At 41.5% G+C, this 17,393-nt stretch overlaps 1 protein-coding gene across 5 annotated transcripts in view; it reads right to left on the bottom strand.

Moving 5' to 3' along the window:
* Positions 1–15,276, bottom strand: part of Megf10 (multiple EGF like domains 10) — a 186,287-nt gene extending 171,011 nt beyond the window's left edge. For 3 of the 5 annotated variants that reach the window (XM_087180555.1, XM_087180556.1, XM_087180557.1), the window contains exons 1-2: positions 7,268–7,370; positions 5,904–5,959 (exon numbers count right to left, since the gene is read on the bottom strand). In XM_087180555.1, the coding sequence (XP_087036681.1) occupies positions 5,904–5,959; positions 7,268–7,286 (75 nt within the window). In that variant the 5' untranslated portion in view covers positions 7,287–7,370. Of the gene's footprint in view, positions 1–5,903; positions 5,960–7,267; positions 7,385–14,582 lie in introns of those variants that run through there. The other 2 variants (XM_004854449.4, XM_004854448.3) reach the window with 2 other exon arrangements.
* Between the last annotated feature and the right edge of the window lie 2,117 nt (positions 15,277–17,393).

The following is a 17,393-nucleotide window of genomic DNA, read 5'->3' as shown; positions in this document are numbered from 1 at the left end:
GACAGAAACTGAGAAGCTGCTTGTATCTTAAAGAATTGGTGCTTAGGACTCAATGACAACACTCACCCAACTTCCACAGCCCCTTCTTCACTCACTAACAATCGTTCTGAAAGACTGTGTGTCAAGAACGGATTGCCATCCTTCTCAGGGACGTATTTACTATCACAGGAAACAAAAAGGGGCTGGTCAGCCCCTAACCCATAAAACAGCACCATCTGCCTTAGTGCCAGTGAATGAATCCATACACTACCCTGGACCAACTGCATGGTCTCAGTTTTGCAAATAGCACAACTTGACTAGGAAATGCAAGCTCCTCTTCCAAATTCTCCAGCTAGGAAGGACATTCCACACATTAAGCTATTAGAAATCCTTCGTGGATGGAGAGTTACTATATCTGCCTATCATGCCTGGAAAATCCAGAAAGGTGAAAGGCCTACCTTTTAGGGAGAGGGCTACACATGTACACAAGCTTGAAATTCCAAAAGCCAACTGCTGAAAGTGATCACTTTCAGAAGGTAGTGGACTTCATAACAACACAACATCCTCAACCAAAGACAGTCGCATTGGAGGGAATAACGGGTCTAGAAGGTAAGTTTACAGGATGATCATGATCATAAAAATCAAGTTCCTCAGCAGTTCTGCGCTTCAGAGAAGCCTTCTGAACAGTCCCTGGGAACTACACAAACAAAACTACAAAGCATCATTTATATACTTCCTGGAAAGAAAAGCAAAGGAGGTTTTTGCTGTTGTCATTTTGTTTTTTCCTGGCTCTAGCTTGGCAGAATGCCACAATACAACAATTTCTTTCTCCTCTTCTCTCTGCTCTCTCTCTCTCCTCTCCCCCACCCCGCCCCACCTCTCTCTCTCTCTCTCTCGGTGCCTTTGCTCCAGGTTGGCTTTTACCACAACCACAATAAAAGAAAAACATCTAACTCTGCTGCACCAAGGAACTCACTACACCGGAATCCTTGGCTGGGCCTGGTGCAAGCTCACCCTTCTAGAAGGACCATTCCTCCTCCTCAGTGCAAGGAGGCCCCCAGCCCCTCCTCTTACTAGGTGCAGAGCTGGCTGGATGGTCGGGGTTCTTGGGTTACTGCTGCTTATTCTTCTCTCACCTCTCACCAGGAGCAGTCTGGCTTCATTCTATGAAAGAACAGCTATGAAAGAAGCCAACTGTTCCGGAACTCAAAGTCCAAAGTGTAAGCTGCCCAAGCTCTTCCTCTACCTCATACCCTTCCAAAAACAGTTCCCACTGGCTTATGACTATGTCACTCTTCATCAGCACCCACACTAATTTTGTTTGTTTGTTTGTTTTTCAGTTTTGAGTTTTAAATCAAACAAGGATGCAATCTTTTGGTCTTATTAGTGTGTGGTAGGAGAAAAGTCAAGGTCATCCATGTAAATGGGTATAGGACTGTGAGGTAAGTTCACTCTTTCATGTTATTCATATGTTCCCACAGTTCTGAATAATCTTGAAATTATTCAGGACCACAAAAACATTAATGTTTTTGTCTATTGGTATTAGTCTGTTAACAATAAACTGCCACAGACTGGCTGGCTTTTCTCACAGTTCCGGAGGCTAGAAGTCAAAGATCAAGGTGCCAGCCAGCTTGGTATCTGGTGAGGGCTCTCTTCCTGGCATGCAAGTGGCTGCTATCTTGCTATGGCCTCATATGGCCTCATATGGCCTCATTTCTTCTTATTAGGAAACCAGCAAATTAGGTTCCACTCTCAACTCCATTTAATCTTTATTACCTCTTCACAGGCTTAACTTAGGTCCAGGGTTAGAGCTTTACCACTAGAGTTTAGGGCAGAAGAGGGACATAACTCTTTCCATTATGCTTGAGCTCTGAAGACTAGAAAGAAAAATATGTAAGATTCTCTATGCCCCGGAACTTACATTGTAGGATCAATTTATCCTAAAGAGAGTAGGATTTAAAAAGTTTATGCAGTCTCCTCCCACAAGCTGCAGGCTTCCTCCTAGATGCACTCCAAGATGCACCTTCCGTTGAGGTGCTGGCCATCCACCCCCATTCATGGAAAAGGACAGAGAGCTGAACTGGCCTGTGGTACTTGTGCACACAAGGACGTTACATCTGAACTGCGACTGTGTCTCCAGAGGGAGACTAGAAAGGCCAAGATCTGGGGCACTGACAACACTCCGCATCACCAGACTCCCCAAACCTAAAGGGCAGCATCTCCCAGGCCAGTATGACCACAAGATTTCTTGATTCAAAGAGTAGAAGTAACATTATCTGGAAATTTCTGTCCAAGCCAAGATCAAGAAGATTCTGGTATATTAGTGAGAAGAGTGTTGCTGTTACCTGAATTCTAAAGCCACGGTTTGTACGTTGGTTAATTCCACAAGTTCATAACGAGCATAGTAGGGCATATTAAAGAGAGCTTGGATCTGATCTGAGATACAACATACAGAGATTATGGAACAGATTCATTGGATTAAAAACACAAGTGACTTAGACAAATCCTTGGGAAGAAATTAATCATGTGCAAATAAACCACAAGTAAAATTTATGGAGCATTTTCTATATGCCAGGTCCTAAATCCTTTTCACTTATCATCTCATTTAATCGTCACAGCAACTCTATGAAAATCTGGTATATTATCCAGAGCTAACTGATGAAGAAACTGAAGTATAGGTAACTATACTTTTAAGGGCATACATCTAATAAATGATGAAATGAGCCAAGATTCAAATCCAAAAAGCCTGGTCCTACAACCTGTACTCTAAACCACTGCATTAGAGCATATCCACACCTTCACATCTCAGCTACATTTGTCCACTGGACATAGCACTAGATACCTGAAATGCATATTAGAATGTAAATTCTAGAGGCAGGGAACTGAAGTATTGCCCTGACCCTAGCACAGAAGATCACATGGACTGTCATAAATACTTGATAAATATTTACTGACTAAATAAATAATAGATTGTATTAGATCTAGTGAAATTACTGCCATAGTCTCTTTATTGTCTTCCTCATTTTCATTTCATTTTCCAATCCTATCATCAAGATAAAACTTTGCTTTCTACTGCCAGATGAATTTAAATATTGGCAGACAATTTCCAAAGACTTCCCCACTTGGCTCCAAGCCACACTTCCAAACTTATTTCTTAATACTCCACTATACACACACTCCACTCTGGTCATCCCTGCCTGCCTCTGCCCTCACAGGCCTCCAGTGCTTTCTACCAACGGGTCCTCTCTCCTTCCTCTCCTATCACATGAACCTCACTCAGCTTTCAAAGTCCCATTTCTTCTAGGAAGATTTCTCTGACACCAAGACCAGGGATCTATTTCTTTTGAGATTGGGTTCACCTGGAACATATTCTCTGCTTCTTCCTACTTTCCTGTCTTCATAAGCAGATTGGTAATGTGTGGAAGAGAGGGGCCGTGTCTTGTCATTTTGTGGCATTTTCTCCAACCTACAGTAAGGGCTTGTCTCATAGCAGACACATAATGAGCATAGATCGATTGATCTATGCAGATACATCTTATGTAAATGCAAATATTTGCTGATCTTTAAAAAATAAAGGTAGGTATTGTTTAAATTGAGATAAAATTAATCATTTTAATTATGTTGTGCAACCATCACCACTGTCTATCACTATTAATATCTAGTTCTAGGACATTTCCATCACTGCAAAAGGATTCCATCATCCTGAAAGGAAACTAAGTGCCCATCAGTCATGCCCCATTTCTCTCTCCTCCAAGGCCAGTGCTGCCACTGATCTTTCTTTCTGTATGGAGCTACCTCTTCCAGGTATTTCAGGTAAAAGGAATCATATACTAAGTGGCCTTTTGTGTCTAGCTTTTTTCATTCAGCATACATTTTCAAGATTCATCCACACTGTAACATGTAGCATATTTTCTTCCTTTTAATAGTGGAAATATTATATTGTGCAAATGCACCACATTTTGTTTATCTATTCATCAGCAGATAGGCAGGTGGACTGTTCCCACTCTCAAAAAGTAGTTATGGCAATTGTGAATAATGCTTCAATGGACATTTGTGCACAAGATTTTATTTTAACTCCTGTTTTTAACTTTGTTATTATTTTACTATGGGATAACAAATTCCTTTACTAGCTGCCTCATCTAATTCAAGATAAGTAACTTTTCTTCTAATAAAATACTACCTTCATTTAAAAAAGTATGCACATGAGTAAATTTAACTTTCTATATTCCAGAATGTTTGCATTTTTCTATTCTCTATATTTTGTATCAGTGACTATATTTTTAAATTATGTCCTTGAGAGAATCTTATTTAAGCACTTGAATGAATCATTCATAAGAAGCAAAAGCAGACTGGATTTCTAGCAGTGTTAATTATTCTTCCCCATTTCAACATTATCTGGTGTTAAATAATGTCAAATAGTATTTATTGAGAGCTTATATGTGCCTACCACTATGTTAATGCAACACTATTTCACTGACACACTATTATTATTTCATAGATGATGAAAAGAGGCTTAAAGAATTTCAGTAGTCTGTCCAAGTCCACAAAACTTTAAAGAGTAGAGATGGGATCCCATCCCAGACTGTCACATTTCATACAGTAAACAAATGACAAGGTCAAGAATAGACTTAGTCCATCCAAAGCTCTCTTTTAACCCACAACTATAATCACATGTGTTTGTGTAAATCAACATTTAATCTTTAAATCCACTACCCCAAAAGGAGTATACAGAATGGGTGCTCAGACCTCTCACAAATGTTATAAGCTTATTTCAAAGCCAAGGGCCCCATACTCTTGGAAAATAAATTGCTCCTGTTTTCTCTATTTGAGTCTAACAACTCCATGTTACAGAAGCATGGGATGTTCAGTAAGTACAGGGACCCACACCGGTACAATCTGCACAGCCCCACACTGATGAGTGACAAGGGTCCTCTAAATAGAAAAGAGCCACAGGCTACTCTGGCACCGGAAACACTACTTGGCTCCTAGACCTCTTGCACCTTCACAGGTAGTGCTGCAGGAGCTCGCTGTGGAGCTTAGCAAGTGAGAGCTGAAGTAAGTAAAAGAGATGAGGCAAAGAATCCACACCTCATATCACTGTATTCCCATAAGAAAAATGAAAAAAAAAATCGGAAGCATTCCAATATAAGAATTTAGGAGAGAGCTCACTGAAAGATTCAGAAAGATATCTACGACCTATAGAGTCATTTCCTGTTTTTTCCTGGCAGAGAACAATGAACAGGAGGAGGGTGGAAAGCGAGACTGAGATTCATTGCTTGGCCAACTCAGAGGGGCGCTCTTTTTTTAGGTTCTGAAGAGTGGGGTACTGCTAACACAGTCAGCCTTAGTCATCTAACTGGCTGCCTAGAAGAGGCAACAACTGCCCATTATGATGCTTGGCCATTGCCTTCCAACCCTTGGCTCTTCTGGCTACGTACTGAAGTAAGAGTGAACTGATGGGTATTTAAAGCTCCTAGAGGATCCCAATGTGGCAGGTGGGATCCCCAGAGTTTATGTGGCAGTTGGGATCCCCAGAGTTTATGTGGCAGTTGGCATCCCCAGAGTTTACCATTTCCCATTACAGGTAGAGCATTAATTCTACATTGAACTTTTAATTGAAGTATAAAATACATTCAGAAAAGAGCCACCAATCAAAATTGAACTGCTCAATAATTTTTTATAGGCTGAATCCACCCATACAACTAGTACTTGATTACATATAACAAGCCATCATCCCAGAAAGCTTTCAGGGGCAGAGCTTTAATTCTCACAGAAAATCAAGTCCAAGCAAGCACCCTAATGCCTAAAAAGCACGTAGTATTACTGTGCCACCTGGGACATGAACAACAAGAAAAGACAATGTGTAACTTTCCCATTTTTTTTTTCCAACCTATGCAAAACTTCAAATGTAGCATGGTACTTACCCTCATAGCACCAAGGGGTAAGACTTTCTGAATCACACAGAGCCAAATGAGCAGGCCTAATGACAATGAGTTGACAATCAGTAAACTAATCACGGGAGTGTTTATTTAACACAAACTTTTTGCCACCTGTGAAGTCACCTCTTCCTTTTTTCCACTTCAAAGACATCTATACCAAATATCCATTTAATAAAGGATAAACAAACTTCAAGGGAGGGGGCAATGGAAAGGTAATGACAAAAGTGTATCCACTTAGCTCTCTGCAATGCACTTACATCTCCTTTTTTAATGGATTTACAATGATAATCTATAATCAAGGTACAAGGATAGACTTAATTACAAGAAGCTCTAAGTAACTTCAAGCAAATTATATATCATCCTTGCTGGTGTACAAACCAACTTGAGTAAAACACTCCCAGTCAGGAAACCTCTTATCACAAAGACAAAAGGATTCCTATTGGTCAATGAGCACCCGCTGCCTGAACACTTCAATGAACTCTCCAGACCCCATTACCTCCAGGAAAGGCTTTCCCTATTCTGCTTCCCTCAAGTCCAAAATATGTGCCTAATGTTTTAAAAAAGAAAAGAAAAGCCACCTACAAATATCCACAGGAACTAGGGACTAAGTCTCCCTGTGAAAGAAACCCAGAGGCAAAGTCTGAATGAAAGACATATTTTTCATAAAGGGAGTAATCAGGCTAAAAGAACAATCCTGCATCCTTTGCAAAGGCCATGACCTTGAATTTGAATCTTCTTCCAACACAAAGAATGTATGCAATTACTGAGTTCAGGATTAGCTCGTCACAGGAAGTTTGCCTCTTTCTCTACAGAGCTGGAATTCAATTGTAAAAGTTGGGATGCAGAGTGGTATCTAAATGGCATCTAGAGACTCCCCCAGCCTCATAACTGTCCAAACATATCAATAACTTTTAAATGAACTTAAATATATTGCAAAAATTCTTAGCTTCAAGGATGCTCACTAAGTATAAATTTGGAAGGGACTTATTAATACTTCACACACACAGTGACCATTACCCAGAGCAAAGAATTTTTCTCTGAGGCCATTGGCCTTGATTTAGGCAGGCTTTCAGATAAGATACCTGTTTTTACGAGCCTGCAGGAAGGATGCTGAGATGTGTGCTTTTCCCTATCACAGACAGAAGAAGATATTTTTTCACTTTGAAAAATCAATAATAAGACTCTGCAATCAGAAAAGTCAGTGGCACATAGTAGAAAACAGTTCCTCCTTGTCCAAAGATCCACTGGCATTCTAACAGACTTGTTTTCCTAACACCGGGTCTGCAGCTCCAAAACCAGCAGATTAATGAAGCTCCCAAGGAATTACCTTTTCCCTGCCCAAATCCTACCTCTGACACATTGCTGCATGCAGTTTATCTGCAGAAGGCCTTGACCTCCTTTCTTTGTCTCTCTGATTCAAGTGTGTCTGTTTCCTTGAGTCTACCAAGCTCAGTGGGATGGCTGGCCTGAGTGGAGTGACGCATCAGCCAACCCTGGAACAATGAGCCTCTTTCTCTGGCTGTCACATGAACAGCGTTGTGTTTCAGCCATTGTCCCTGCAAGTAGGGAGGAAAGGCAAGGGATCTCATAGGCCAGATATTCTCCACGACCCTCTCTGACCAAGTCACTAAAAGTTTTGAAGGGGGCACTATAACCCTAACCAGGATTCTTACACGTCCCTGAGCCCCACCAAACACCTACTGAACCAACGTCCAGAAAAGGGCCAGTATTTTCAGGTGATTCTCACCTCAAAAATTTGAAAACACTGGCTAAACAGATACCTCAAGAATTTCCTACCTTACTAAAGGCCTGACTTTGCACACCTGTTTGAGGGATGAACTGGAGGTAAGGAGAATATTGAAAGGGCTCCATACCACAATGACCAAATCTTTCTATGGAAGGTAAAATCACTTGAGGAAAAGGGTGAAAAATGTTGAAAAAATCAAGATATGTGGGAAAAGAGACAGGAAAGTTTTTAAAAGCTAATGGCTGCTCAGAAGTTAGTGGACTTTGGAAGGGAGGTGAAGGGCAGGTGCAGGGAGAGTAGGAGGAAGCACTGGAGCAGTCTGGTAGAGGTTGAGGTCTTCAGAGAAGGACAGATGACGAGAAAGTGCCAACGGAAGGAAGAGCTTTGAAAAAACAAGTATGTTTTACATTTAAGTTTTAAGATTGGAACTTTTCCATAGTCTCAAACCTTAGAGTGAACTACTCAAAGCCACATGTTTGGCGGCATTTTACAAAGTGGAGGGATCAAGTGACACCGATGATTGGGTGGGTGGCTCTATGCTAAAAGAGACAGTATAGTAGTATGGTAAAATAATCTTTAAACTTCTTAAAGATTAATATAAATTTAGAGCCCAAAGACACTAGAAAAAAAATGAGCCCTGTCCTCATACTTAAGGATTTTCATTTTTCTGGAAGGAATAACATACCTTCTCATGGTGATAGGATGGGGGACCCTTGCCAATTTTTATTTGAATCGCAGTAAGATGCCCAAACCACATCTGATTTATATAACACAATAATGACTATATAATATGAAGAGTTTCATCAATGCATCCAGAGCTAGGGGGACAGGCAGAGTCCAGTCCCATGACCCCATGTGTTTGCTGGGCCCATTCCCCTGCCTCAGATGCCCCATCCATTCAAATCCTCTTGGCCACAGTGCCAGGGCACCTGCTTTGAGGAGCTCACAGAGCACCTCTCAGAACTGTTCACCTGACCTTTACTACATCCAGCCTTACCTGACTAGGTGTTAATTTTTCATCTAGACTTTATTGTTTGCTTGTTTGTTTGTTTGCTGATACAAGGTCTTTCTGTGTTCCAGGCTCCTCTTGAACTCACTATGTAGCCTAGGCTGGCCTTGAGGTCTTGGTGATCCTCCTGCCTCAGCCTCCTGAGCACTGGGATTACAGGTATGCACCGTCACACCCAACTAGACTTTTTTTTAAAAGGCAAGAACTTTTTAGTAATTACCCATAGTATTTATTGCTATGCTCTATACACCTAATAAATATCTGGTGAAACAAAAATAAACAAACTAAATCTTTCTTTTTTTTTCTTTGCAGTGCTGAGGATCGAACTCAGGGGTGAACATTTACCACTGAATTATTTCCCCAATCACTTGCACTGTTTTATTTTGAGACAGGTGTTCAGCACATTGCCCAAGCTGGCTTCAAACTTGTGATCCTTGTGCAACAGGCTCTGCATAGCTGGAAATACAAGCACATATCGCTATACCTGGCTCCAGTTACTTTTTTGAAGAACCAGAGTCACATCTTGTCATCAATTCCTCATCCAAATTTTTTAAAACAGGAAAGTACCCTCCTCAAGATATCAATGCAGATGGGGATTTACATTTCTCTTGTTAGTTTTGATTCCAGGATTTAATCTCCTGGACTCAAAACAAAGGTTTCATAGTTCTATTTCATTCCATGAGAAACAAGCTAAATTTATGTACTTTGATTTTAAATTTGTGATCCGTAATTACTTTTTTAAATACAAACAGAAGTGTTTACCAGAAATGTGATAGGAACCACCTGTGGAAGCTGTTTTCCAAAAGTCAAATCTGTGCCACTCGTGTGGGCTGGGCAGGATGTTAATGGCAAGGTGCATGGTCAGCCCCTACGGGGAGGGGGGAACCTCCTTGTTCCCTGAGATGTTAATGTCCCACACATGCACCTATCAAGCTTTCCATACTGAAATACTATTTTCTTTGTCTTAGAAGTGGAGAGAGTATGATTTATTACCCTCTGAGTAGGAAATTGAGGTGGTTAAAATGCTTTACATAGTTTCTTTATCTAGGAGAATAAATCATTATGAATGAAACAGGAGAGGAAATCAGTAGAAATGAACAGTGATAATAACAGGATATATTAACACATTCACACTTTCACGCTAGCTAATGGCACTGAGCATGCATCACTGGGTAACATCTACACAGCCACTTGTGGTTCTACCAAGAAAGTCCCAGAAAATAAAGTAATATTGGTTTGTATATTATTTTTTCCTCATAGCTACAACCCCATCCCTTTATCATTTTGTATTCTGAGTCAGGTGTAGCTAAGTTGCTAAATTGCCCAGACTAGGCATGAACTTTTGATCTTCCTGCCTCAGCCTCCTAGGGTACTGAGATTACAAGCCCATGTCTCTGTGCCCAGCTGAAAAATTTTACTTTAGAAACAGAATTGAAAAGGACAAATCAGCAAAATTCAATGAATCTTACATTAATTCTATTTTTTTTTTTTTTTTGGTACCAGGGATCAAACTAGGGTCCTTGTGCTTTTGAGGCAGGTGGCGGCACCACTGAGCTAAATCCTTGGCCCTCTTACATTAATTCTTAAAACTAAGCTATGGTTTAAAACTAAATACTGAGTACATACCCTCGAGAACCTGAGAGCACAGGCAGCCCTTAATGTTGCTGTGTTTGGAGCCCAACCATCTGGATTTTGTGCTGCATTTATTGATGCAACCTCCCTGCCCTGTGAGACAGAGACTCTCGTAGAGCAGCTGATGAATGGACATTTCTTCTTGTTTGTTTGGTGGCGGAGCTGTCCATGAGTCAATAGCTCAATTTTGGTACTGGCAGCATTTTTGTCATTATTCTAGAAACCATTCATTTACTCAAATGTTTTTGCAAATTTTCAGTATTACAAAAAAAAAAAAAAAAAGAATGGGAAATGAAAAAATTCGAAGCCTAATCGTAATCAGATGAAATTTTTTTTATGGTAGACTTCATTTAAATCACAGGAAAATGGAAGTTATTAGACATCAAAATTGGCAAACCATTAGTCTGAATCACACATTTATTGAATGTGAATAGATCAACTGTTGTTTAAATGAGAAGGAAATAATCATACTTATAGAAAGCTTAAAGAAAGAAAAATTAAAGGAGTATACACTGAAGGCTGTGCCTATGTGACAAAGAATTAGTGGAGATTTTGCAATGTAGTGGGCTTTCTAGAGCCAGCACTTTGTATGACATACAGCTTCTGCATGATCTTCAGGTGTACTTTCAGAAATGCATCCTTTCAGGAAAGTAGAAAACATAGTGTTCAACCAGTCACCATGTTTCTGATCAAATACAAAAACACACACATAAAACTGAAAAAGCACAAAAGCAAAGGTGGTTATTTTTACTGGCATTGACACTTCCATTCCAGTGCCCTCACACTGTCATTTACAACCAAAACTACCCTGAAGTACAAGCACAGCTCTTCATCATGGTTCCTGCTGGAATATTGAACATGTAATATTAATTCAGTGGTATTTGGTGTTTCAGACCCCACTTGGAATGATCTACCATGTCTTTTTTCCACTCCAGGCTATGAATACTGTAGAGCAGTGGTGGCAAGCCTAGGTGGCATATAGGTTATTTGTTTTTCTTTTAAGACAGAAGATGTTAATGTATGAGTTGTTTTTTCTAAACTAAAACCTCAGTATTCAGGTTTAATTGCAGTGTTGGAACTTTGTGATAATAAGTGGGTTTTGGGTTGCAATTTGGGCACTCATCTCTGAAAGGTTCACCATCACTGTTGTAGAGTATGTGAAACCAATTAACAATTTCTCTACTGGCTTCTCCACTACTCTCAATAGCTGCATAGTGACCGCCCCAAACACTGTGCATTGAAAAAATAAACTACTGTTCCTTCATTCATTTTTTCCCCACATTCTCCAGCCATTTTGGTAAGGGCTTCCAATAGAGAAGAAAAGAGGGTCAAAGACATTTCCAGCAGAGGGAATGGCATATACAACTAGGTCATGAAGGAATGAAAGGGCACAATATATTTGGGGAACAGTAACAAGATGAAGTTTTGTGCTGGCCAAAGGGCTGGGGAAGAGGAAGTAAGGAAACAATCCACAGAAGACAGGGCAAAAGTGATCTGGTGTATCATGAGAAAGAGGACTGGCTTCACACCATAAGCCAAATTTCTCCAAATATGACCTGAGATCCACCTCAAGAAGGTGCACTTGGAATGTGCAGACTTCTGGCCCTTACAGATGAAGTGCTGGATCTGTTTTTTCAACAAGTATGTTCAGCATCTAGAGATCTGCCAAAGTTCTTTAAACAAGAAAACTCCATGATCAGATTCATATTTCAGAAATAGGCTATCACTAAGCAGACAATTGAGAACAAGGCAAATCCATTGCTGCTAAATGAGCATGTGACTTGGCTTTGCACTAGAACCACCTGGGGACTTATGAAAATGCAGACTTCACACCTCATCCAAGACATACTGCATCTGAGTCAAGGTGGAAGGGGCTAGGATTTATATTAGATTGAACCATATAAAATTGCCACTTTTTAGCTTTAAAAAATGGTCAAGTACTAACAATTTCTTCTATTTCAATCTAATATTTTTAGCAAACATCCTCCATGCTTCTGAACTGCACCAGAATTTGAAAAGAGCTGATGAAGTACAAGTAGAGATAAATGTTTTCTCTTTTTAGTAAACTATCGTTACTTACACTGATTAATGTGCAAAGATGGAAGTTTCATAATTTATGTAAACAAATGCTAAAAGAAAAAAGGGGAGGTCAAAAACAGCCACCAATGAGGTAAAGCAACCAATCTAAGGATTTTGGAGTCAGCAGGAACACTAAGGATCGTCCAGCTTTCCCCTCACCTTCCAGTACAGGTTTATACATGAGGAAACTCATACCTAAATGGAGAAGCAAGGTGTTTGAGGTCATGCTGAATATTTTATTAAATTCTTCAACAATATGTGCTGTTACATGCCTTTTAACAGGTACCAAAATCACTGTAGCTAGAAAGTGTTTGGGATTTAATTTATAGGATGCAAGTGTCACATGAAGGAAGCCCTAACATGCTTGAAATAAAGTAGGGAGGTCATAAAGCAAAAACTTACGCACATTCCTTTGTAAAATGTAACCAGAGAACTTAAATAATCCAAAAGTTAGAACAGCTTGAAATGTAATAGATGCTTAATACATATTTATGAATGAATGAATGAATGGTTGGCCTCTAAAAATAAGTTAAAGGAGGTATATTAATGCAAAGTGTTTCCAAGGAAGTAGCTTGTGAACTGAGTATAGATTTCCAAACTTTTAACCTGTTCTAAGCACTCTTTTGTGAATCCCGGCCCTGCCATAGGCCCTTTTTTCTACGTTGACTGTGTCCAAACGAAAAGCAACATAAAGATCACATCTGAGCTAAGTTTAATAATTCATCATGTATGAAGCTCACACATGAGCAATCTTCAAAGCTCACCCAAACAGGAATAAACTAACAGTGATAGGTAATAAAAGTTACATTATAGCAATGCTATAGTTACTGCTAGCTCCATAATAAAATCATAGTAATAACTAGTACTTGCCTACTATGTGGCAGGCTAGGGCTTTATGTGCATTAATACATTAAAGCCTCTCAACAATGCTCAAGATAAGCACTATCATTACCAGGCTGATTTTATAGATGGGGATAAAGAATTTAAGCAACACAAAAACCACAACTGGAAAGCAGCAGAGTGGAGAGTTGAACCCATGTGTCCTGACACCCAGTACTTATCAACAGAGCTCTTCAACCTTTCTGGCAAAACAAAAAGCAGCCCGCAACCTGACATCTTGGAGCACTCACATCGAGAATGGGGCATTTCTGCATAATGTCATTTGGCCTCTTTTCATCCATAAGGTCTGAAGCATTCTTTTTTTATTTTGGAAGACCATGCATAAAATGAGACCCATGATGCAATGAAGTAAAGCAAGAAGAACTGAGAAGGTTTGTCATTCTTGCCTTGGCACAGCACAATTATTACTACAGAAGAACAGAAAGAGCAGTTAATTTGGGCTAATAAAATCGAAACCTTTGACTTTCACTGAAGTATGTGGGTCTTCTCTTCATGTGAGGATATTTTTGAAAGCCATGAAAATATCACCATATTTTATTTATTCATTGGTATCATTAAGGAAAATAAAGACAAAATATTTTCCTAAACCAGGGCAGAAAAAGCCCTAGATCAAAGGAATTTAGGAGAAAAAGACTAACATGTGAGATAAATCTTTCTTAAGTAACTATGGCTTGGAGAACTGTCCCTTCCACATTCCCAGAGGAGTCAAGCATTCAGACAAGGACCCTCTAGTCTAAACCACCCACCCTGTAGCCCTGGCACCCCTAAAGAATGCTAAGGATGTAGGAAGGGGGAGCGTGCAAGCCTGAGGAGTTAACTGCACACACTAAATATCAAATGCTAGAGAAAGAAAAGTTTAGAAAACAAGTCAAGATCCCAGAGAAGCGAAGCAGATCTGAAAGGAAGGACCCAGCTGAAACTGCTTTTCATTCTCGGACTCGCCTTAAATCTCCCTACCTCCAGCTATGTCACAGTTCAACATGGAACAAATACTGCACGGGCAAGGCAATGCAAGGGTAGAAATTAACGCAAAATAGCATGCATAGTGGAGGTGTCTTTCCAGCAAAAATATTCCAAGAATTCCCTACACAGTCCCAAGTAACATAAACAAATACAAACCATAACATTAAACCTGTGAGACAGGCACAAACAACCCAGACTGAGCCCATCTCGCCCAACCTCCACCTGCACCCAAGGTCTCTGCCCAAGGGATCTAAGCGCCCCTCCGCGCGTAAGAAGCCTGGCAGAGCCCAGCCAAATTCAACAGTCCCCAGCGTTGAGTTTCTCTAACTCTTACCCAGATTCAGAGATCTTGAAATTCGCAATGCAACCCTGTCTTCCCCCAACGCCAGCCAAGACAGAAAGTCTTTTCTAAACAGCGCGGTTAGCCTCCAAGCAGCGTCCGGAGGAGAGCGGCACTTGGGAGCCTTCGCTTGGGCGATGGGGGCGCGGGAAAGTTGGCAGTTCGCATGCGTCTCCAGCTCCCAGTCTTGCGGCCCGGAAAGTACTTGTTGGCTGCAAACTTGAACAAGGTTTTCCCTGTGTGGCCTGAGATGTCGCTGGAGGAGGAGAGTAACCAGAGTCCCGCCGGGGTGCAAGCGGTGGTCTCGCCGCAGATGCGGGGCAGGGGCGGCCGGGGAACGGCGGGGTTGGCGGGGTGCGTGGGGAGCGCTCGGGGTCCCCACTACGCCCCGCTGGCTCGTGCGCGACGCCCGCACCCCAGTCGCAGGTTGCGGGGTCTGAGCGCCGTCCACAGCCTGGGCTGATCCCAGAGTCCGGATCACGGAGTGGGCAGACCTAGGTCAGCGCACAGGGACGGGGTGGCGGCGGCGGAGGTGCCCACCCGCGTCCTGACCCACGGCCAGCGTGAAACCCTTGCCAAAGTCCCCAGAAGAAGTGAGACGATTTGGGGGACCGGGACAGCGCCCCCGTGGCCAACTGGAGTGGACAGCGCGTCTCCAGTGGAGTCAAGCGGTTAAGCGAGAGAACGGGTCCCCGCGGCGGCAGAGCGGCCTAGCGGGCGCACCGGGCTGAGGCGGGGGCCGATCTCAGAGGGCGGGGAGACCCCCCACCCCCGGGACGCTCGGAGCCCGGGCCCCGTAGCCCCCAACCCGCGCCGCCCCGATTCCCGGGCGAATGGCTCCCCCTGCTGACTCCGAGCAGGCGGCGAGAAGGGCAGGCTCCGCCTGAGCGTTGGGCGGAACGTGAGTCCTCGATGGTCCACCAGCCTCTTCCAGACCCAGAAGGATCCAAACCTGTCCAATTGCTAGAAAGCTCCTTCTTATATCAATTCTACCCACCCTCAAACAACAACAAGAACTGTTCAAAAGTTGCACAAGATAATCCTCTGCTAGGCTTCTCTTCCTCACAGCGCTGTGAATTCTTTCTTTTTAGAGAAATCCAAGTGCCTGTTCGCCCCTAGCCTGGAACAGCTCCTGGCAAACAGTCAGGGCCGCGCATTATGTCTGAGTGAATGCCTGACAGGAATGAGCGAACTCATTCACGGTCTGCACAGAAAGTGACGGGTTTCAGCCCCCTCCTTTCTCTCCCCTGGAAACACGTGGGGAAAGGGGTTTCGTTCATTAGCTGTCGGTGTACCAGGCATCAGAGTCCTTCTCTGGCAGCAGCACTCCGTTTCTCTCGGGGACCACCCTGCCACATGCACGGAGCACGGCCTGGGCAGGAAGCTCAGTGAGGATGGTCCAGCTCCGACCTGTTCTGAAGTGGACCCTGACCTGGCCGGCCCCTCAGACTCTTCCTCCCAGGAATCTGCTTTAATCAGTGCAGTGTAAGGACAAATCAACCTGGAGCGGATTGAGCCATAGGACTTTTTTCTAGAGATAATTTCTTTATGCCATTTATTGTCAACGATAACATGCTTTGGAGAACTGTTGTTCCACTTTCCTTTGAATGTTTTAGTCAACTTTATTAAGACATAATTTACGTTCAATACATTGCACTCATATTAAGTGCACAGTTTGATGAGTTTTGAACAAGATACATACCTGTTTAGCCACTACCACAATAATAAAGAATTCATTATTCAGCTCCTCTTTGAAGTCAACCCCCACTTCACTTTACTTCCCCAGCCCTTTTTAATTTTTTTTAAATTTTGAGACAGGATCTCACTAAGTTGTCCAGGTTGGGCTCAAATTTGTGATCTTCCTGCCCCAGCCTCCCAGAGTTCTGGGATTAGAGGCATATACTACTTTGTTGTTTCTCTTATCTCATAGAAGGGAACCAGCAGTTCATAGTGAGATGTGTTTAGTCATTTTCCAAGGTGGCTGTATTGTTCTTTTATTCCCACCAGCAATGCACGTATTTGCTATATTTTTATTTTAACCATTCTGTAGATTATATAGAGGCATCTCGTTGAAGTTTTTATGTCCTTCTCCTTAATGACTAATAATGGTGACTGTCAGAGATGTTTACTATCGTTTCATGTGCTTTTCTTGCCTTTTTCTCTTTGATAAAGTATCCACAGTTTTGCTCAATTTTTAATTAAGACATTTGTATTCTTGTTGTTGGTTTACAGGAGTCCTTAAGACTTTTTTATTTTTGAGAGGAGAAAGTCAGGCCTTTAATAATTATAATAAAAAATAATTTTAAAACAGCTTACAAACAGCAATGCAACATTTCCTCCTCCTCAAAGTGATGGATTAACAGCTGGTAGAGGACTTTTGTCACATATGTGTATAGCAAATACATCTTTTTCTTGCTTTTCAATTTCTTAATGTTGTCTTTCAAACAGTAGTATTTTTAATTTTGATGAAGTCTTTTTTATCAATTTTTTCTTTTATGGTTTTGCTTGTCATAACTAAATATCTTTGCTTTTCCCAAAAATCATGAAGATTTTATCCTATGTCTTCTTACAGAATTTCATAGTTTGAACTGTTATATTTGGGTCTATAACACATTCTGAGTTAATTTTTGTATACGATATGCAGTAAAGGCTGAGGTTTATTACTGGTCACATGGATATCCAGATTGGGCCCTTTTCGTCATTGAATGGTTTTAGCATCTTTCCTGAAAAGCAATTGTCTACATGCAAATGACTCTGTTGCTTGACTCACTGTTCCTTTTATTTGTCTATAGTTCTACTCTTGTG

Source organism: Heterocephalus glaber, unplaced genomic scaffold, assembly GCF_053883595.1.
Source record: "Heterocephalus glaber isolate CG9 unplaced genomic scaffold, H.glaber_assembly_v1.0 deba00001463, whole genome shotgun sequence".
Lineage (NCBI taxonomy): Eukaryota > Metazoa > Chordata > Mammalia > Rodentia > Bathyergidae > Heterocephalus > Heterocephalus glaber.
This window is presented reverse-complemented; position numbering and strand designations above follow the sequence as displayed.